At 44.8% G+C, this 22,312-nt stretch overlaps 1 protein-coding gene across 1 annotated transcript in view; it reads right to left on the reverse strand.

Annotated features, from left to right (window-relative positions):
* Positions 1-22,312, reverse strand: part of Gabrg3 (gamma-aminobutyric acid type A receptor gamma3 subunit) — a 489,801-nt gene that overhangs the window by 160,223 nt on the left and 307,266 nt on the right. The window contains exons 4-5 of the mRNA XM_026784391.1: positions 9,336-9,556; positions 7,604-7,686 (exon numbers count right to left, since the gene is read on the reverse strand). Of these exons, the coding sequence (XP_026640192.1) occupies positions 7,604-7,686; positions 9,336-9,556 (304 nt within the window). The remainder of the gene's footprint in view (positions 1-7,603; positions 7,687-9,335; positions 9,557-22,312) is intronic.

A 22,312-nucleotide genomic window follows, 5' to 3' on the forward strand; every position in this document is an offset into this window, starting at 1 on the left:
GTGACCACTCCTCCTTTCATGCTGTCACCGTGACTTCCCTTCCATTATAGACAGCATTCTCAAGCATAGCCAAAATAAAGCCTGCCTTCTTTGTGTTGCTTTTGTTCTCGGCGATTCTGTCACAGCACCAAGGCTTTTAGTAAAGACAGATAATCTAGAGATGACTTAAAAAAATGAGTCGTGCTGACCTCTGCTGATGTGCCCCTCTTGTGTCATTTACATGGAAAGTTTGAGGGGTACAGTGATTTATGTCCTGCGGAGAGGGACTTCAAACAATTCTCTGTGGAAACTAAGGGGGGCATCTTCATTTAGCGTCTATCACAATTAGTAAAATATCTCAATTTCCATGATACAAGAGCACTGTAATGGAGTTCTGCCTGGAATATACTATCTTCACTTCATTAGCCTGCATCCAAGAGAGAAAGAGGATAAAGGGGTTTAGCGAGCTAAATCACCAGGTTTCCTGCAGGTGTTTGAGGCTTCTATTAAGCACATGCATGTACATACATGTCGGGTTATGAGCAGTTAGTCAAGATCAGTTACACAAAGGGATCACAAGACTCGGAGGATGACAAAAATCAGTGAGGAGTACTGGGAAGTTAGAACTAGGAACTGATGTGAAAATAATCAGGGTTGGAACTACATGCCTTGTTTGGTGATAGCTGCTTCAGGCTCAGCCAGGACACTCACCGCAGGGCAGCCTGAGCCAGGCATAGGCTACAGAGGAACTGAAATATTGCTAGTTGGCGTGGAGAGATGCCAGCATTGTGCGGTGATGAGCTGGCTCACGCCCAGGCTGCCTGGTTTAAGGGCAGTCTGTAGAGGTGACGCTCATCTCTGGACAATCCCTGCAGGGAGCAGGTGTGGACCAGTGACACAGGATCTGATTCCTGAGATTTCATAATAACGTAGCTTGCCCTAGGATATGAAAACCCACCAGGAGTTTCACGTTAATTCCATATCAAAATGATAATGTTTTAGGAAGATGGATTGAGTGAAACGTAGTGTTAAAACTGATTGCCGGGCGTTGGTGGCGCACGCCTTTAATCCCAACACTCGGGAGGCAGAGGCAGGCGGATCTCTGTGAGTTCGAGGCCAGCCTGGTCTACAAGAGCTAGTTCCAGGACAGGAACAAAAAGCTACGGAGAAACCCTGTCTCAAAAAATTCCCCCCCCCCAAAAAAAACCTGATTTAATTCGTCTCTAACTATGGCACGCATAGTTAGAGGGTAGCACTGGCCAAGAGGCACTGTGAAGGAATAAGAGACATGAATCTGAGCATGATAAATTAGAAGTTAGGAGCCATGACACCTCTCAGTGAGTGAACAGAGAGCGCCTGGCCTGCAGAGCATATGGAGGAGGGAACCCGGTTCCCAAGCTTGAAATGTTGCAGTTATGCACTGAATATTCCTAAACGTACTGCCAGTTTTAAAAAATAATGTAAGCATTTCAAAAAAAAACCTCAGGATACCGTATTCTGTTAAAAATTAAATTAAATTGATCTAACAAAATAGTTTTAATCTTAATTTTCTTCAATCTTTTTGAAATTATAATGTAACTACATCATTTCCCTGCTCCCTTTCCTATATCCAAACCCTCCCTATATCCATCCTTGACCCCTTTCAAATTCCTGGCCTCTTTTTTATTTAATTGTTATCGAGTACATATTTGGGCATATATGTGTGTATATAAACATTTATATGTACATATATATATATGGTTTTTTCTATATGTAAATACTTAGTCTGTATAAGGCTACCTGTATGTTTCCAGTATTAGCTAACCAGTCGGTGTGCTCTTCTCTGCAGCAGACTGTTTCTCCCACTCTCAGCATCCTTGGATGCCTGGAGCTCTTTGTGTAGGCTCCATGCCCCTTGAGCTTTCCCCACGAATGTTAGCATGTCTATTGACCTTATCTCTGTGCAGTTCAGATTTAGGAATCCACGTTAGTGACTCTCTATGGCTATAGCACCTGACATTCTGAGGGAACACAATCTCACGGCCTCATAGTGTGTTTGCTGGAATATGCTACCACTGAAGAATAAACACCTCACACTTGTTATCTAATACTGGAAACATATAGGTAGCATTATACAGACTAAGTATTTACATATAGAAAAAACTATATATATAAATGTTTATATACACACATATATGCCCAAATATGTACTCAATAACAATTAAATAAAAAAGAGGCCAGGAATTTGAAAGGGGTCAAGGTAGGGTCCCCACTACTCCCTGATGTCTCCTGGAGGCTAATGTGGAATGCCGATGGACATTTGCTACTTTAGAGCATAGGTATCTCCTTCTTGAAGCACACTTAAGAGGAACGCAAAATACATATGACAAACAGTCAGACAATTTTGATAAGTGTGAGATTAACTGTTATAGGGGGATTAATTCCTGGCCAACAACAGGTTAACTTATTTCCTACCTTTAGAGAAATTTCTCCTAACTGCACAGAGCAGTGCACCTGGGATCACTAACCAGATGCCATTTCTCCCAGGCATACAATTTCCCCCACTGAATGAGATTTCAGATGTTTGAGACATACAGCTATCTCTTTATTTTTTTTTTCTGGATGCTGGCCTTTCACTATCTTGATGGTGTCCTTGGAGGTGTGACAGTTTTCAATACAGCCGCATCTGCTTTGTCTATTTTTTCCTTTGTCATTCATACTTCTGGCTCCAGAGCTGAGCCACCATCAGCTAACACACAGTCACAAAGACCCACACTTGCTATCCTCCAAAGGCTTCATGGCTTGGCTTTGGAGTACAGCTTCCTCCTTTGGCATATACATAGCCTTGCATCTCAATGGCGTCGGTGGAAAGGGCACCCTTCCACATTGAATTATTGCGGTACTTTTATCAAACAGTTTTGGTAAAAATGTACTTTCTAAATTTCAGGACTTCAGTGTCATTCCAAGATTATACATGTCTATCTTTCTGTCTTGGTTATGGTAGCCAGTTAGTAAGTTTGAAACCACATGCATAAGGCATATAATTTGTTCTTCAAAAAAAGAATATTTGGGTCATTCTGGAGTTTTTGCAATTTTTTTGAAGATTTTAACACTAACTTTCAATCTTTGCAGAGTATTATCTTAATAAAATTAACGATGTCTGTTCAATAACAGGACACCTTCCTATTTATTTAGCCTGCGTTTCTTTAGATTCAATCAACTATTCTACTCTGGCTTGTACGTCCCAGTCACCACACATGAGTGGCATTGGGGATTATTTTCATTTAACATAAATCCTGGGGTAGCCCAACCAACTTGTTGTGCAAACCAGTAGTTGGCTTACTTTGGTTGCTGAGTTGTCTAGTGTAAGGGTCAACTCTCCCAGCAGCCTGTGCACTGACAGGCATGAAAATGTTTTCCATTATAGGTATTACAGCTGGGCAAAATGAGATGCTGTATGTCTGTAGCCCCAGGGCTGAGAAACTGAGGAAGACTGGAGTTCAAGGAAGACTTGGCGTACACAAAGAATCTGTCTCTAGAAAGAAAAGCAGTAATGTTCTGAATATCCATAGGTAGGTCTTCATGAATCTCCACAGGTAGGTCTTCATGAATATCCATAGGTAGGTCTTCATGAATATCTATAGGTAAGTCTTCATGAATATCCATAGGTAGATAGATCATCATGAATCTCCTTAGATAGATCTTCATGAATATCCATAGGTAGGTCATCATGAATCTCCTTAGATAGATCTTCATAAATATCCATAGGTAGGTCTTCATGAATATCCATAAGTAGGTCTTCATGAATAGCCATAGGTAGGTCTTCATGAATATCCATAAGTAGGTCATCATGAATATCCTTAGATAGATCTTCATAAATATCCATAAGTAAGTCTTCATGAATATCCATAGGTAAGTCTTCATGAATATCCATAAGTAGGTCTTCATGAATATCCATAGGTAGGTCTTCATGAAGCTCCATAGGTAGGTCTTCATGAAGCTCCATAGGTAGGTCTTCATGAAGCTCCATAGGTAGGTCTTCATGAAGCTCCTTAGGTAGGTCTTCATGAATCTCCATACGTAGGTCTTTGTGAATACCCTTAGATAGATCTTCATGATTACACAATTATATACTTTGCTTCTCAGGGTCTAATCTCTAATTGTGCAATACCTAGTCCTTCTAGTATGGTTTTAGTTTGGAAAGAAACCTCCGAATTCTTTTCCATTTCTGCCATCTTGTATCCCCATCTTCAGAATGTCGGGTGTCTTTGGCATTCTTGCCGCTGCTCTGGATGTCAGCCTTTCTTCTATCATCTGTAGCGATGGCACTTCCTGATCTCAACTTACATTTACTAACTGCCGATGGTTTATAGCTGCTTTAATGACTTATGCTCCCTCTGCGTATCACCTTTGCTTAAATGACTGTAGTATTTGTTTCATTTTTAAATTATGATAGAAACCCACAGAGGATTAATGAGACAAACCAGTGAAGAAAGCAACTCATATGAAGGGAAGAGAGAAGTGACTCCACACACTTGCTGTTTCTTCTACACTCATCACACACCACACACACACACACACACACACACAATTTCTTAGGATGGTTTAGACAAATTTTTCATACCGTAGGATAGTGGAACACACAATTTTAAAACACCTTTCACAATACACGGGTCTTCCCCAGGCTGTTGCATCCCCATGGCTCTCTCTGGTGACTCTGAGCAAAAGCAGCATCCAAAGCAAACAAGCAGCCCTGTAATCACAGTGCGCAAAACCGGCACTGAAGAACACTTTGCTTCTCAGTGACGGCACTCGGTACGGTAGCGGCAGTCGCTACACTTGCCATTTAGGGTGAGTTCAGCTTAACAAAGCGTCCATCTGGACGCATCTGCCCAGTCAGCTGAGACGTGCTCACCCTTTGTAGGTGCAGTGCACCAGCTCCGGCAGCATCCCACAGGCCATGCAGCTTCTGGAAATTAAAACCACAAAGAAAACCACCTTCACGGTAATATATTCTGATCCGTCATCAGAGCAGAGAGGAAGATTTTTCATAAAACTTACATTTCCCTGAGAGAAAACCAATAAGGAAACAGACTATATTCAAAGTAACTGTAAAGAAGGAATACGAGCAGCCCTTTACACACACTTTGTCTTTTAGCTTAATTGCTTTTCTACAAAGAACCTCAAGACAGAACCTCATAGGAACCGTGGTGACAGCTCAGCAGTTAAGAGGGAACACTGTTCTTGCAGAAGACCCAAGCTCAATTCCCACAACCCACCCAGAACGGCTCACAGCCCCTGTAACTTCAGCTCCAGGGGGCTATAGCGCCCTCTGGCTGCCATAATGGATTTGCAGCTACACATGCATCGGAAACACACAGTGAACATATTTTAAAGAATCGTTTTTAAGTCTTCTCTTTTTACCACTATATATATCTCAGTTACTCATTTTTTTTTTTTGCACATTCACTGTGAGCATCTTCCACAACTGTTCTATATCAGACACAGAATTAATTATGTCTGGTCTCACAAATTATAACAGACTGCTTCCTGCTACTTTATCCTAATCACTAACTAGTTCCAGCAGGGATAGATATATCTTTTCTTACACAATAAAATTATTTTTACCTCTAAAAGCATTTTCTCTCTAGAAACAGAGCAAACGCCATGCCAGGATAATCCTGGTCTGGAGTGAAAGACTTAGAAGCAACGGAAGAACGGTTAAGTAAGTTTGGCAAGCATGAGGGTCTAAAGGAAACAGGAAGACACAGGACTGTAAGGCGATGCCTGAGATGGAGCACTTGGAACCCTGCCATCTCTGCTGGCCTCCTCAGGGAGCCCGAGGAATCCATCGAGGCAAGGCCCAAGGCCAGGCCCTGGCAGAAGGTAAGATTCCAGGGGCAAAAAGCCCTCAGCTGGAGGCCTGTTGAAGAACTCTCTAAAAGGAGGCTTCTACCCACCCTTGCCCATGAAGGAACGCAAGAGTCAAAGTGCTCTTCAAACTGATGAACTGATGTTCTGGAGCCTAAAATTGAAAGAATGTATAGGCTTCAGTTCACACCATATGCACGGCCCAGCTTATCCAGCTTAAACTTTAAAGTCTAGAAAAAGGAAGCATTAAATAACGTGCCAGTGTGTATGATTCAGCTCCATCCTGCTGGGGGACAGAGACCAGATGCTAGCTATGAAATTTTGGACCAGGTCCCTAACATGCAATGACCCAAACCAGATCAACAATTGCCATGGGATGGGGACAGGAATGACTTGCAAGGAGGTGAAGACAGGTGCAAATTGAGTTCAGGTCAACGCAAGCTTAGAAAGCACAAGGCCTCGATCAGTTCACATAGAAAAGTCTGAGAAGGGGTCCTAGGAGACATTCATTCAAATAAACAAAATGACTCAGCAACTAGTTTGCAAAGGTGGCCCACAGAGATAACTATTTTTTGAAAAATTTTCAAAAGAGAAGTCACTGAAAATTTGGTAAAGAAATCCAAATTTGAGCAGGATGTTAGGAAAAAGGAGCAAATGGAAAGCCTATTAGTATAGAATAACCACTTAAATTATAAACTCAATAGATGAGTCGACATATTGGAAAGAGCAGCAGGAGCAGCCGGGCACTGATAGATATGGCCTGCATGGATCACTCGGAACCACACCGTGTGCCCACGGGTACCCAAACAGCTCACAAGACTGCTGCAGAGTCTGCCAGTCTCTGACTTCCACATAAAGACAGCAACTGCCCGAAGGGATCTGCGTGTAATTTCACCACCCCAGAGCGAGGCACACTCAAGAGCTGGCCACCAGCCATGCGTGCCATCGACAAACACCTTGAGTTTAGATTTAGCTACTTAAGAACTGTTCTTTACATGAGATCACTTTTTACCAAGTCTAGGAGGTCAGTGCAATTCTGGGTTGCATCTTGCATTTTCCTGAACGTAAAACCAATTCTCCTGTGCGTCTGTCCCTGGATGCCGCCCGCAGTCTGTCTGCCTGGGACTCCCTCCGACTTCCCAGGCATGCTTAATATTCAGTTTTAAAGAAAGCCAATACAGTTATTTAAATGTCTGTTGAGTCTTGCATACATATGTAAGTACGTGTGATGAATACATTTAAAACAAACCACCATAAATCCAATAGGTGTATTTCCATATTGCCCTTTCCTTAAAAGCTCTATAAGATATTTGATATTTCCTTGTGGGTGTGCGCAGGCACTCAGTGTTAGGAATCATCCAAGCCAGTCGCCATCTGGTCCAGGAGATACACAAGTACATTCAAAGGGAGGCTCTGACCTTCTTCATTAATAGGCAAATCTTTATGATATTAAACCTAAGAAATACAACAAAAATTACAAAAAAATAGGCATAGCTCATTATGCACCATTAACCTCTGAATCCTTCAATCACGATGCCAGGAACAATGTCACTCCCTCCTTAATCAAAGCTACCTGTTTTACAAGGTTCTGTGCCATGGAGTCTAGAGCAAAACCATCCTGGTGGCCAAAGACACAACTGTTACTGGTTTTCTTTGGTTGTGTAATAAATAACACAGTCACCAACAATGCGGCTGACTGCCGGAAACCATACCCAGAATAGCCAGTCCCAGCCCCAGAGCTGCCCACTCAGGGGCAAACCCCCTGCATACTCACAGCTAGAGAAGGTCAGAGGGCAGGCGTGTGCATCCATGGGGAAGTTGTGCAGCTGCAGCTGGCACTCTGCATTGATGGTGAGCCTGTGAAAGAGACCAGCATCCTTTGGGATCAGCAGCAACACAGCCAAGGCCTCCAACAGGGTTAGGCATCCCACCGTGAGTGTGCACCCCAGGAGGAGGTGAGGGGGCAATGTCAGGACACAGGGTCTCCCTCACTCTGGTTTCCTTAGGGGGAGCCCTTTTGATTGCTTTCTTATTGAGCTACTTTGTTTTGCTTTTATTGATTGATTGATTGGTTTTATTCTGTAGCTTTGGAGCCTGTCCTGGAACTAGCTCTTGTAGTCCAGGCTTGCCTCGAACTCACAGAAATTGGCCTGCCTCTGCCTCCCGAGTGCTGGGATTAAAGACCTGCGCCACCATTACCCAGCTCTGTTTTGCTTTGAACTATCAGTAGCAGAGCAAATCCTAGCAAAACTCCGGTGTTACCTAGAAATACAAGCTAAGCCACAGTGGGGGGATAAAAAACGGCTGTTGTTTCCTAAGCCACTGTTTCAATTTGTTTGAATGAAATCCTTCCACTTGAAGCTGGTATGTTGGTCCACACAGACATTAGGCCAAATCCTTCCGCTTCCATGGCATTTCTTCTTTGGACACCTCCCTCTACTGGCCCGGGGAAGGCGGCAGCTGTACTACGTGAGTACATTTCATGCTCCCCATGTGTCAAGATGCCTATCACAGATGGAAGACCAGCCAGGCTCAGTACTGTTTTGCTCAAGACGAGCTTCTTTTCTGAGTGCCTTTCATAGCCCTGCATGATTGATGAGAAGCCTGGAATAATGTCTGCCTTCCTTAGCCCGTATCATCACCAAACTTCCCTGCTGTGGCTCTTTGTTGTTCTTTCTGTGGGTCCCTGTCTGGAAACTTCCTTCCCTTGGATTTTGATATTGTCTTCATATTTTGATGTCAGTATGTGTCTCCTGGTGCTGTGGAAACCTTAGTGGTAGGGATCAGAATTTCTCCTCCGTGCCAGGATCACTCATAATTAAAATCTCTGTAATAAATACGGAATGAAGGAGAACGTGAGGAGCTATGAGGAAAAGGCGCTTAAGGGAGCCTGGGGGAAAGGAGTGTATTTCACAGGAAGGTGCTTTAATTTATCGTCAATCTGAGATGCTTTGTAGCCCAGGAAAGAGATAGGTGTGTGCCTAGGACCTTAAACCTGGAATAGGGTAGGTGAACTGGTCACCTTTGACCCTACTCCTTAATCCTTTCCTCTTCTTTTAAAGAAGCAGACTTTTCACTTGGGTTTCTGGGTTCTAGGAAGAGACCTCATTAAGGTCCCTTATTCCTTAGTACCTGTGACCTAACTTGCAGAAGAATCAATGTGTTTGTCTAGATAAAGGAAGTGCTGTCTTTGGAAGCTAAGGTCCCAAGAAGTTCATATAGACACTCAAAGATGAGTGGGAACCAGCACCCTGGAGAGACCATCTGATCAGCATCTGGGGTCTTGCTGTAGTCCTCTGTGTTCCATGAGAACACTCTGCATTGATCATCTCCAAGAAGACAAATATTTGAGACAGAAGGGTCTCCTGCTTTTCACAAGTCTGGACTTGAATAGATGTATTCTCTTTTACATGTGTTTCCTGGGTATAGCAGCAAGTTATACTACCTTAGATTCCATTGATAAAGCCAGTTTTAAAAACTCCAAACAGAGCTAGATAACATCTTACCGTAACGTGTACAGGATTTTCCCATCATTCCAGATTCTGAGGAGCTGGTTGGGTGTGGTGATCCAATGAGCCTCCGCGGTCTTGGAGTTTCGGAAGATGGTGTCTGGGATCCATATCAGGCCAACCATGTTGCTATTCAGAGTGAGGATTTTCATGGTGCTGTTGAATCGAAGGCGGCTGTCTGTCCAGGTCTGAGCAAAAAAGATATCAATTTGGTATTCCTGAAACAGAGAAAAGAGATTTTCCTCTTAATCTGCGGTCAATCAGCAAAGCCTTTGAGCCTGAGAAAGGAGACAGGAAGGTGCCTAGGAACCTGAAACCTATGACATAGGACAGGGTAGGTGAACTGGTTCCTCTGTCCTGCTCCTGAGTCCTCTCCTCTTTGTAAGGAGGCAACCCTTTCACAGGGCTTCTGAGATTTAAGGAGACTGAATTTCAATATGCTTTGCTGTCTTTTTCAAAAGTTTAATTTTCCTCCACATTTTCACTTCCCCTTCCCCCAACTCCCCCTTTCACGAGTAGCAGATGAACTGTCTGGCTGAATGCATTTACATCCAGCAAACACCTAGTTGGCATTATCAGCAAGCAATATGATAGAATTTGAGAACATCAGAACAAACGATCTGATTGGGAGGGAGGAGGGAGCAGTACACACTTCAGGGCACGGTGCAGAACCTAAACCAACCAAACTTTGACGCCTTGTTTGATAACTAAGAGCCAATGTTCTATACAGCGAGGAAAATAATGTCCCCTTCCTAAATGTGCGAAAGAGTAAATGAGATGATGAACTGGAAAGGTGGAGGCTGAGCACTGAGAGACTGTAACTTATATTAGCTCATGAAACAACACACCATTATTCAACAGTCTTCCCAGATAACACAGCCTTGAGAAGAAGAGAAGGAGGAGGAGGAGGAAGGGAAGCAGGAGAAAGAGGTGCAGGAAGAGGAGGAGGAAGAGGAGGAGCAGGAGGAGCAGGAAGAAGCACAGGAGATAAACAGCACAGAACTGCAGTGGAAAGCCACTGAAGGCAGTCTTGATGCTAACAGACTGCTGGGGGTGGGGAGGTGGCTAGAGTGGTGGTTAGGGTCCCACAGGCAAAGACCCAGCATAGATAGCTGTTGTTCCAGGGTTCACAGGCCCAATATGACTTGGCTTGACGATCAGAGGACTGGTACAGGGCTCAGAGCACCACCACAACACACAAGGAATGTCACCGCCTCGTCTGTCTCTGAGAAGATTTTCTACCCACACTGTGAAGAGCCACCACAAGTCTGGGGAAAGGTGGCTTCCGGGGCTCATCTCCAAAGCTTGGCTTTTCATAGTTTCCACTAGGCATTAGATATTATAATTTTAGTGCTTTTACAGGGCATTGACGCAGTAGCTCTTGGTGAACTGGGTAATTCTTTCCAACTGAGTTTCCAGGAAGAGAAGGCCTCTGAGATTCAGCTGGTGTTCTGTCGGCTAATGTTTCCCTTAGCACTGCTCTGTTGTGTTGACCATACGAAGCTCTGTAGTCCTCAGAGAAGCAGCACTTGAGAGCAGAAAAGGTCACACACAGTCATCAGGGGGCTTGTCTTCCAGTCAAATGAGACAAAACTTAAGTTAAAATAATAGCATGATTGAGGGTGATAATACCAAGCACACACCTCCCCACGCATGCGAGTTTGGATTTTGTTCAGAGAAAACCAAACGCATACTTGTATGCATTCACTGAGAGTTCACACACTTGAACTTTTCCATTTGAGAGTCTGGTGTCTGGAGTGTAAGCAGGATTAGATGAGGTCTTGAAGGGAAGGTCCCTATCATTGTGCTCATGGCTTTTCAAGAAAGGAAGATGGACCTGTGAACCTCTCATCAGGAAAAGCTCATGCCGAGCGAGCCTAACAATTTAAGATTGATCTCGAGGAACTCCTGACGAAAGGAGAGAGTGGACCCTGAATTGTGTTGTGACCTCCACGGGTGCACCATGTCCCATCGGGTCCCACATTCACAGTTAAAGAAAGTTGGGGGGTGGATAACAAGGAAGAGGGGGAAATAGAGAGATATAAAGTGAACAAAATGTAATATTATATATATATCTTGGTAGAGTTCAGAAAATGGTAAATAATAGAAAAGAGACTGAAGGTCACAGGCTTCGCCTCACCATGTGGTACCTGCCTCCTCTGCACCATCAAGACTCAACAATAATAGACACCATGCCCTTGGGCATCCAGCATCCAGAAATGTGATCCAAGCAAACGTCTGTATTTTGTGTATAATGCAGTTTGTGGTATGACTATCCAAAAACAGAAAAGAGGACAGAGCCGTGTCCAGGTCTTCACCCTCAGAAAAGGGGGAGTTGAGAGCAAAGAGGTTGAGTTTCATGTGACCCTTTGAGAAGCTATGAGAAAAGCTGATAAGGAAACTTCCCCAGAAGACTCAATTCAATGTCAACTCACAACCTATCAGGGGCTTTGTGATGTCTCAGCAAACAGATGTCCTCCTAAAGAGTCTCTTTGTCTCCTATATATCTTCCACTATGGATCAATGGAGGCTGCCTCCAAAATGTACGTGTCTAACAGGCACATCCTAAATAGAGAAGCACACCAGGCACAGTATGGGAGTGAAGGGAGTAACTAAGTGTGTGTTTGTGTCTCTGTGTGCATGTGCCTGTGTGTGTGTGTGTGAGTGTGCGCATGTGCGTATGTGTGTTTTATTCCTGGTCATATATTCTCTTATATTACGACTTATACAAAACCAGAATTCAAGAACTAAACTTATAAACTGGATAACTGCATGTAGAAGCATCCTAACAGATCCATACTTATGAGCCAGCACAAAACATGAGTCTAAATGGATCAGAGACCTCAGAATAAAGCCAGATCCACGGAATCTGATAGAGGAAGAAGTGGGGGAACAGTCTTGAGCACATTGGCACAGGAAAAGAATTTCTGAACACAATACCCATAGCACAGGCACTAAGAACAAAATTATTAAATGTGACCTCAACTGGTGTGGTAGCACACGCCTTTAATCCCAGCATTAGGAGGCAAAGGCAGATGGATCTCTAACCATCCTCATCTACAAAAACAAACAAACAAAATTTCTAAGACAGTTCCGGCTATACAGCGAAACCCTGTCTTGAAAGACGAAAACAAAAATCATCAAATAAGTGGGACCTCATGAAATGGAAAATCTGCATGGCAAAAGACACCATCATTTGGACAAAGCAGAAAGCTACAGAATGGGAAAATATTTTGTTTACCATATGTCTGATATCTATATCTATCTATATATTTACATATAGATAGATAAATATTATTATCCAAAATATATTAAGAACTCAAAAAAAACCCCAAACATCAAGAAAACAAATAACTCCATTCAAAAGTGGGGTACAAATCTAAACAGAATTCCCAAAAGAGGAAACTCAAATGGCCGAGAAGCACTTAAAGAAACGTTCAACATCCTTAGTCAGCAGGGAAATGCAAATCTAACCTACTCTGATATTCCATCTTACATCTGTCAGAATGGCCAAGGTCAATAAAACGAATGAGAGAAATTAACTCTTGCTGCTGAAGACAGGGGACAAACACAGCACTTGTCCCCTGTGGGTAGGAATGTACCACTTGTACAGTCACCATGGAAATCAGTGAGGCAATTCTTCAGCAAGATGGCACTTGATCTAACTCAAGATCCAGCTATACCACTCTTGGGCACTCAGCCAAAGGATGCTTCAAAGCATTACTGAGATGCTTGCACAACCATGATCATGGTTCATCATGGCCCGTAATTGGGAACAACCTGGATGGCTGTCAGAGAATGAATGGATAAAGAAAAGATGGTGCATTTATACAATGGAAGACTACTCCACATTTTAAAAAAATGAAATCGTGAAATTCATAGGTGAATGGATGAAGCTAGAAAAAAATTCATACTGAGTGAGGTAACTCAGTCCTAGAAAGACAAATATGATATATACTCACTTATATGTGATATTAACTGTTAAGTCATTGATAAGCAAGCTGCAATCCACATAACCACAGAGGTTAGGTATAGAGTTAGAAGATTGAGGGAGAAAGGGTGGGAAAATGGAATAGTTATGGATAGACAGAGGACGGTGTGGAAAGGGAGGATCAAAGGAAAAGAGGGAAAGAAGAGGGGATACAGGCAGATACAGATAAACCAAGGGTTTTGGGGGCATCATATGAAAATCTAATACAGTAGACGCTTCCTGAAATATATACACAAATGAAGGCAATCTAAATGAAATCTCTAAGTAGTGGGGGAAACAGATTCCCAACTGGACACTCCTCATCACCAAAAGAAGCGTTTAGTATCGGGAATGGGTTAAAATCTAATTGAGTTCTTGGCCAAAGGGAATCTATGGGAACCCTCAAACAACCTAGGCTATGGCTATTGGTAAGGTCCTATTGCTGAAGACAACACTTATACAACTCATTGAACACAGAGAACTCAAGCTGGTGCCTATATAGCACCTTCACCCCTATGGATGAGTGTTCATGATAACGAAAGATACTTTGTATGCCACCAAAGAAGAAAGTCAAACATCAGGCCGGCTACAAAACCCTATGATCTACAACAGTGACCTGCACAATGCTTACGGTAGTAACCAACTAATATCTGATTTGAGCTGGCCTACCCATATCCAGTGCTGGCTGAGTGGCTAAGAATCTGAGACTAGATAGGTCATGGGCCTAGAGGAAAACCAAATACTACTGTTCTGCAAAAGGAACATAGCAATGAAAAGAATCCTAATGGCCTTCTGATATACTCAGATCCATGGAGCTCATCTCCTTTGAGCTCAGAGAACCCTGAGGAAGAAGAGTGTAAGGGCCAATGGAGAGGGAGCTCACCAAGAGATCAAGGCCACAGCAGGGATGCTGTATATATGAACTCACAGGGACTGTGACAGCGTGCATAGGTCTGCACCGGATGTGGTCCTAGAGCTGAAAGGAGAAGTGGACACAAGCTCCAATCCCTAGCCCAGAAAGTATCTCCAGTTGATAGCTGCTCCCAAAGCAAAATCTAGTTTTCTCCAAAGGAGTCTTGCTGGGAAAACAAACCATTCTAAAGGGAGGCACCCATGGCCTGCAGCAGACGGCCAGCAGGAAATGAAATCATAGCATCATAAGAGGGTCTCTCTCTCTCTCATGATGCTTGCTTGTTCAAACACTGCATATGATGGCTTCTGGCTCGGAGTTTTTATGGGATTCCCACGTGTGTAAACCTGTGTGTCTCTGCATCAATATTCATTCCTTGAGCTTTTTCTTCAGCGTCTTGTCTTCTGCTTGTTTGTTTTATGCTACTCCAGTCTGTTTGCTTTTCTTATTTCATGATTCTTCCTTAGATGTCTATGCGTTCTCTAAGGAGAGACAGAAATGGCGAGCACCCAGATGGCAAGGGAGGTGGGGTGGAATGGGAGAAGCAGGGAGAGGGGAACTGGGATCAGAATATATGTATAAAAAAAATCTATTTCCTTTAAAAGAAAAAGAAACGAAAAATTGACTGACACAGGAATCATGAACTCGGGACTAAAAGCTAGCAGCTTGGTGACAAGTGTGGGTCAGACACATCAAATCTGGCCGGTGACGAGGCAGAATGAACGTCTGATGAACACACAGCTCTTTGAGCAAAGGTGGGAAACAGGGTCAATCAGCACATATTGAGTGCTACGACCATGCTTAGAAGCTTATGATGGGCAAACGATTCTCCCAGAACAGAAGCAGGGAGCTGAAAGTAGTTGGTGAAAGAGAAAAAGAGAAAGCCAGCACAGGGTACAGAAAGACAGACAGCCACAGCAGCCCTCCTCCCATCAGGACAGAATCATCCAGAGAGCTACTCGGATCCTGAGAGATCCGGTAACGCAGCAATAGCGCATCCACCACTGGAACCACTCGTGTGGTTCAGTGGCATCCTGAAAACTCTCGAGGAGAAGAGAGAGAGTCAAGTGCAGCGTGGCTCCTCTACTGAAAGCTGACCCAGCTGTGGTGTCTCTGGTTTATCCTCCTTACTCGAGGCTCCACATCTGGAAATGTGACCAAGCATGATGGAACTCGTCCTGAACATAGACAGGACTGCCTGTCATTGTCTGAATACAACATGCCAGCTACTTAGGCAGCGTCTGCAGTGCCCTGGTATCATGAGTAACTCAGAGGTGATTTAAAGTGCAAGGAAGGACTGCTCGGGCTGTGTGCAAGTGTTAGAGAATTTTGCATTAGGGACTAATATCTGTGGTCTCAGATATCTAAAATGTACATGAATATATACATACATACCTGAGGTACACATATACTATATAAAATATGCATATACATACACACATTCATATATACATATATATGACCCTCAGCTCAACTGTGTATAATTTTCAATAAAAAGAAAGGGAATCAAGGCTAATGGGAGAAACAGCAGCAGACACACACTTGTCCTTCGGTGCCACATGGAGAAAGAACTGGCTGACTTGGTTGGGCACTGGTTAGGCTGATAAGAAGCTAAGTGTTCAGGATTTCTGCAAACAGAACCGATAACGAGGTGAGACTTAGCTCTACCTGCGTGTGCCTATCTTTCACGGGCAGACAGCAGAATGGAAGCAATGCTCCAGATGCCCAAGGAGGAGGACTCTTCACTGTCCACTTCATGGAGAATAAGTAGCTTAATGGAAAAAGAAAACATTCCCAACAACGGAGTCAAGAGTCAGGGAGGAAATAACACTTAAGAGCAGAACCATCAGGCACCCAAGAAACTCGGTGACACAGCCCTTGCTTTCTGAGGGTCTCATAAGTGTGACAGTGATTGGCCTGTTGTGTTCTGGCCGTTTCCATCTTAGTGTCCGTACTAGAAGGTGGAGACGCTTAGATAATTGTTTTTTAGGCTCACAGGCCGATAGAAGTCAAGGTGGACGTGGTTCGTGCAGCTGTTCTTGCAGACGGCTAGTTCCAGCACCTCTCCTGCAGCAAACCCGTAGATGCTCATCGTGTCTCCAGCACAGCAAAGTGCACACATGACTTCTGCTCTTCTTCTAGTGTATGTCCACACCAAATGCAATGCGCGTACACAATGAGAAGTTATCATATTGTGTTCTTTAGGAAGTGATGACAAGAGCTGGTGTGGCTTTTGTCCAGACACAGGCACCACAGGCATAGATCCCTAGTGCCTGAAGAGGCCGAGGAGACACGTGTCTGCCAATGCGCCCTGGAGAACACTAGGAGCGTGCAGTCATGACCACAGTGCGGGCAGTCTATTGAACACACATTCCGCTGGACCTCAGCCAAGTACCCAGGACACGGCAAAGCCAAATATTGCCTTTTGGGAACTACATGTGAGTCTTAAAAATCTATCTTCTCCGCAGTTGGTTGAATGTACCAGTGCCATGCCCATAGATGCAGAGGGCGAGTTGGAAATGGGACTGTGATAGAAAGGAACACCACCAGCCGGATACAGAGCACAGAGCTCACTGGACTGTTGCCAAGCAGGGTAGCTCTCTTCCTTCAAGCAGATGAACTTGCTTCCTCTGAGGTATGGACACAGTCGCTTCCCTTATCGTTAGATTAGACAGCAGAGTGCTGTGTACACCATTGGACTGGGGCGCTTGAAGCCCCGAGAGCCACACAGATGAAACCTCAACACACACAAGCTGGATACAGTGTTTTCCAGACCATTCATGAGAAGGGCAAACTCCAGCCTGCTTCACGGACACGGGTAGAATAAGAACTCTGGGATATGGAGTTGACAGGCTTGGAGTGGGGGGAGGGGGGGTCACTGAACATGTGACTCGGTGGAAAGTCCTAATCAAGGGGTTCAGCGGTCCATGCAGCTAGGCCCTGGTCAGGTTCATGCCCAGCAGAAGGCACAGCAAACAGCAGAGCACCTGTGGTGTTCCGAATGAGGTCGCTCTCCACAGGTTCCTATGTTTGTGCGCTAGTCCCCAGCTGATGAGCTGTTGGAAGCATCAGGCACTGGGGGCTGGTTGGAGTAGGTGTGGCCTTCCTGGTGGAGGTATATCACTAAAGGCTTTGAAAAACCCACACCAGGTGCAGCCAGTCTCTGTCCCTCTGTCTCTGTCTCTTTCTCCCTCCTCCTTCCCTTTCCCTCCTCCTTCCCTTTCCCTGCTCCTGTGGATCAGGACTTCTCCAGCATCTTGCCTGCCTGACCACCACCATGCTCCCTGTCACAATGACGACAGATTAATCCTCTGCAACTATGAGCAAAACTTCAGTTAAATACTTTCTTTTAGAAGAGTGGCCTTGGTCACGGTGTCTCTTCACAGTAATGGAACAGTGAATAAGGCAGCAGCCCTTCAGGACAGAGTGGATTCAGCCAGCATCCTGCTTCCCTCTGATAGCAGGACCCCGTGTGACTGATGGTTTCTGAGTAAATAGCCCTGCTGACTAAAGAACACATTGAACACACTTAAGGTTGATATATGAGCAGCGAGAGTGGCATACGCAGCTGCACATAACTGCTACCTCCTACCTTTTACTGTTGGCCTTCTTCTCAGTTAAGGGGTGAGAGGAGGCTTGCAATGTCTCCCAAGGAAGGCTAGGGTCCCTCATAGGCCATCACTGCCAAAGTGGTCAGGATTAATGCCAGTGGAACGGGCTAGGTTTAACGATACTCAAGAGTCGGCCTGGTGACCACTTGCTCACCTGGCAACAGATGTGTCGGCAGGGAGGCGTGGCTCTGTACGGCCTCAAGGCACTGCCAAGGAGCAGGTGAGTGACACTCGGCTCAGTGAGAGCCATTCACAGTCTGCTCGGAGCTCCTCAAGGATACACGTGCTGTCATCTACCTGTTTATATCACACCGGAGTAGGGGAAGTGAATTTGAAGAAGCACACCGAAGCTACTTCATGTTTCAGAGTTACTTGGAGCGCTCCTAGCCCAATTAACCCTTCCGCCAAAGGGTGCTTTATTGCATTGTAACAACCAGAGCAGCCAGCAGCTCTTCTCAGCAGCTTAGTTTCCTGATTCCTATCTCCATCGGTGCTCTGTGTGCATCTCCCCTTCTTTTAAGAGCTTAGTGTGAAGGGTTGAGATTGCACAGCAAGGGAAGAAGAGCCGCCGATGCTGCTGGTGGTGGATGGTGTGTCCTGGACCAAGATGCTGCATTCTTGAGACAGAACAGCAATGACACTTCCATGAAGGGTGTACAATATTAATTCTTATGTACTCACACCATCACTGAGCCTTCGATTCTCTGCAGAAAATCTCCTTCCTGGGCATGACTGGGAGGGAGAGGGTGGGTACCATCTCGAGGTATGACTTCATGCCATCTGTGAAAAGGGACCCAGAGTAGACGTGTCTTCTTCCATTGTGCTTACAAGCTACCTACACTAGTAACTCTTCCCTTCCTCAGCCTCGGTTTCTTCAGCTGAAAAATAGGGGCACTGGGTCAGATTAAATTCCAGTACCCCTTCAATTCCAACCATCGGGTTTCTACACTCTGGCCTAGACTCAGCTTGCAACCGGTTCAAACTGATCTCCTCTGGCATATCTCTGCATTTTGCTTTTGTAAGTTTGATGTGGAATGGCTCCGTGTGGTCCTTAGAGGAACATGTGTATGTGTCAATTCTGTGCACATTATGAGTCAACTATCCACGAGGCAGAGGCTGAAGAAGAAGGAGCCAGTCCAAACTCCATGTTAATTCCATGTGACGGAAAGGAGCAGCCCACAGCACCCTTCTGTGGGAAGGGCAGCCAACCAACTCTCTGTTCCAAAATCCTGCCATGGACTCCCCGTTAAGAGGGCGTAGGGCTGAGCCGAGCACACGTTTTATTGTGTCTACATTTAACTAAGTGTTGGTGCAACACTCCCACCCACAGAGAAATGTTTTCCTTTCTCTCATAAACTTCCTTTGTAATGGCATTAATCATCCATCTCTCGGCAGAGGAGAAAGCAACTCTTGTAAATCCCTTCTAAAAATAAACGGCCCTTTGCACAATTCATAATTGGCAATGAAGGGAACGTGTCTGAAATTCTCCCAAACGCAACAGTGAAATCGCTTGGAGTCCTCCCTGTATACACCCCTGTGTTGGTGGAGGTGTGTGCTCATCTTTGCATTAGTAATTAGAGGGCTTAATGATGCCAAAATAAGCGGGGAGTTGTGCACCACGAGGAGCCGTCTGACAAACAGAACAAAAAGCCGGCTTCTTAATAATATCCGTCTGCAACTTCTCAAAGATTCAAACGCCAGTTCCTCCCGGTCTTCTCCCTGCTCGGCCACGAAGCGAGACTTGTGGTTGCCATGCACACTCCCCTCTAGGGAGCAGAGCAAGGTCTCTCTCCCCCGTTGGTTTCCTGCCCATCATCACACGGGAGAGCATGCTCACACAAGCATGTGCAAGGGTGGCTGCTGGGGCTGCAATGGGACTCAGAGACTGGCGCATCCCAGTCCAGCAACACTCTCTCATAGGACAGGAAGGAAGGAGAGAGAAAGGGAGCAGAGAGACGAGAGGGAAGAAGAGTAGAAGACAAAAAAGCTGCCGGCAAGTTTTCTTTATAAAATAATCATCACAGACACCTGACAATCAAAGGTAGCTGCCGTCACTAATCTGAAAACTTGCAGATATAATTAGATAGTCTTTTTATTTCTTCTTATCATGGTGGAAGCATAATGGACGCACACTGTTTTCAGGGTTATTTCCGCACTACCATGGCTTGAGTTTCAGTCTCTTCCAGGCCTGCAATCACCCTACCTCAGGGGGCTCTGCACCCTCCTCGCAAGGCCTGTTTACCCCTAAGCATGGTAAACAGCAGCTAAGGATGGCCTGAGCTGCTCTTTCTTTCCTCAGCTCTTCTGTTACTGAAAGTGTAAGTCATCTGGGTCCTTGACCACACTAGACACTGTGCTGGGCCCCAAGAGCCACAGACAGCATCTGAGCAGAGGGTGGGACATCTTGGGATAAGCTGCATCAGTTATGTGCAAGAGAGACTGTCCATGAAGACAGAGGCCCTTGGATGAAGGAGCAGCTGTACACAGACCAACCCTCTCCCTCAATGTCTGAAGGGAAAAAAGAGAGGGGTGGGTACATTAGTTGGCCTTCACAGAGTGGAGAGGGCTCAAACAGAACAGAGAGGATTCTTTCAGAATTGAAGGAACAAGGCTGTCATCAGTCAAAGGCCATGTAAGAGTGAGGCAGGACCACGAAAGAGTGGGGTGGTGTTTGCCAGCATATAGAGAATTCTGTCAGCGTGGAAAAGACTCTGACAACATGAGAAAGACCCTGTCAGCATGGGGAGGGCTCTATTCACAGTGTGGAGGATCCGGTCAGAGGCAGGACCCTGTCAGAATGGATAGGGCTCCATAAAACTGGGGAGGACATTTTTCGTGTGAATAGGTCCTGGTCAGAAAGAGAGGGGTTCTCTCTCCTTTATGCCAGAGAACCCAAGACAAGGGACTTGATCACACACTTCCAGAGTCAAAGATGAAGAACTCGGTGTCTGGTACCAGCCTGTGGCACTATGTCCACTGCCATAGGCAACTCAGTCTCAAATACACACATACACACACACACACACACACACACACACACACACACACACACACACACAGAGGAGAAAGACTCACTAGAACACTTTGAAGCCACATGCCCTACAAAAAAGGGATGGAATATGTCAAAGCAAAACTAAAAGCTGGCCAAAGACCTTCTGACATTTGTTCTCAAGTGCAATACCCGTAGTTTCAGGTTTTGATTTTCACTTAAAAATTTACCTGTTTTGTGCCCAGCCTAGCAATGCCTGACTGCGCTCACTCTAGTGCTCATGAATGCCTTTCTGTCATGTGCACCACCAGAGGCATGCCTGCTCTCCAAACACCAGTGCACACATTAGTGAACACTCAAGACCTGTCTGACTGAGCAAAGGTGTATGGAGACCCATGGTAGTTGTTAAAATGCTCATAAGGGGTTTCTACACTGTGGCTTGGCCTTGGTCATCTCTTCCCACTAGCCATGACCACAGGGCGTAGTCAGAAATATGACCTATAACCCTGTGTGCAACAAGCAACCCCCTGCTGGCCTATGAGAGCAGCTTAGAGAGCTGGTGAATCCAGACAGCTTTCTTGAGTTCTCTTTCAACGTCTCTCAAAATAATTTAAAGTCCATTGCAGAGAATGGTATATGTTTCTCTGTCAGTTCTTCCTTGGGTATTGGTAACTTTAGATGTTATTGAAAGCACTGCTGTTCAATTTTGTTCCTATTTTACCATATAGAACCTTTTTGCATCAATTACCATATGTTTTATGAATTTTAAACATACATATATAATTGTGTAACATCAGTATATTAAATACACCAAACACTCCTGGCATCCCCTGCAGTCTCCCTCCTGGCCTTCACTGATCAGTTCTTCATCGTCACAATCTTGGGAGGTTTTTCTCTGCAGAGGACTTCTCAATGCTTTTGACTCTGCTTTCTTTCACTTAGCAGAATGCCCCTGGAGTTTCTCCAATCCACTGCATGGATCAGAAGTTCCTGTTTTAATTAAATATTCTTTCATCACAGGACTATATCCAAGTTTGAAGGTTACTGAATATTATCCAGCTTTTAGCAATGTCTTACTCACTGTTCTATTGCTGTGAAGAGACGCCATGACCGAGGCAACACTTATAAATGGAAAGCATTTAATTGGGTCTTGCTTACAGTTTCCGAGGTTTAGTCCATTATCATCATGGCAGGAAGCATGGCAGCCTGCAGACAGACCTGGTGCTGGAGGGGTAGCTGAAGACTTCTACATCTGGATCCACAGGCAGCAGGAAGAGACAGTCACTGGGTCTAGCTTGGGCTTCTGAAACCTTGAAGCCCATCTACAGTGACACACTTCCGCCAACAGGGCTGTATCTCCTAATCTTTTCAAAGAGGGCCATTCCCTAAACATCCAAACAGAAGAACCTACAGGGATCATTCTTACTCAAAGCACCACAGACACCATGACCTAGACAACCCTTTTATTTTTTTTATTTACCTTTTATTTTTATT

Source organism: Microtus ochrogaster, chromosome 22 (genome assembly GCF_000317375.1).
Source record: "Microtus ochrogaster isolate Prairie Vole_2 chromosome 22, MicOch1.0, whole genome shotgun sequence".
NCBI lineage: Eukaryota > Metazoa > Chordata > Mammalia > Rodentia > Cricetidae > Microtus > Microtus ochrogaster.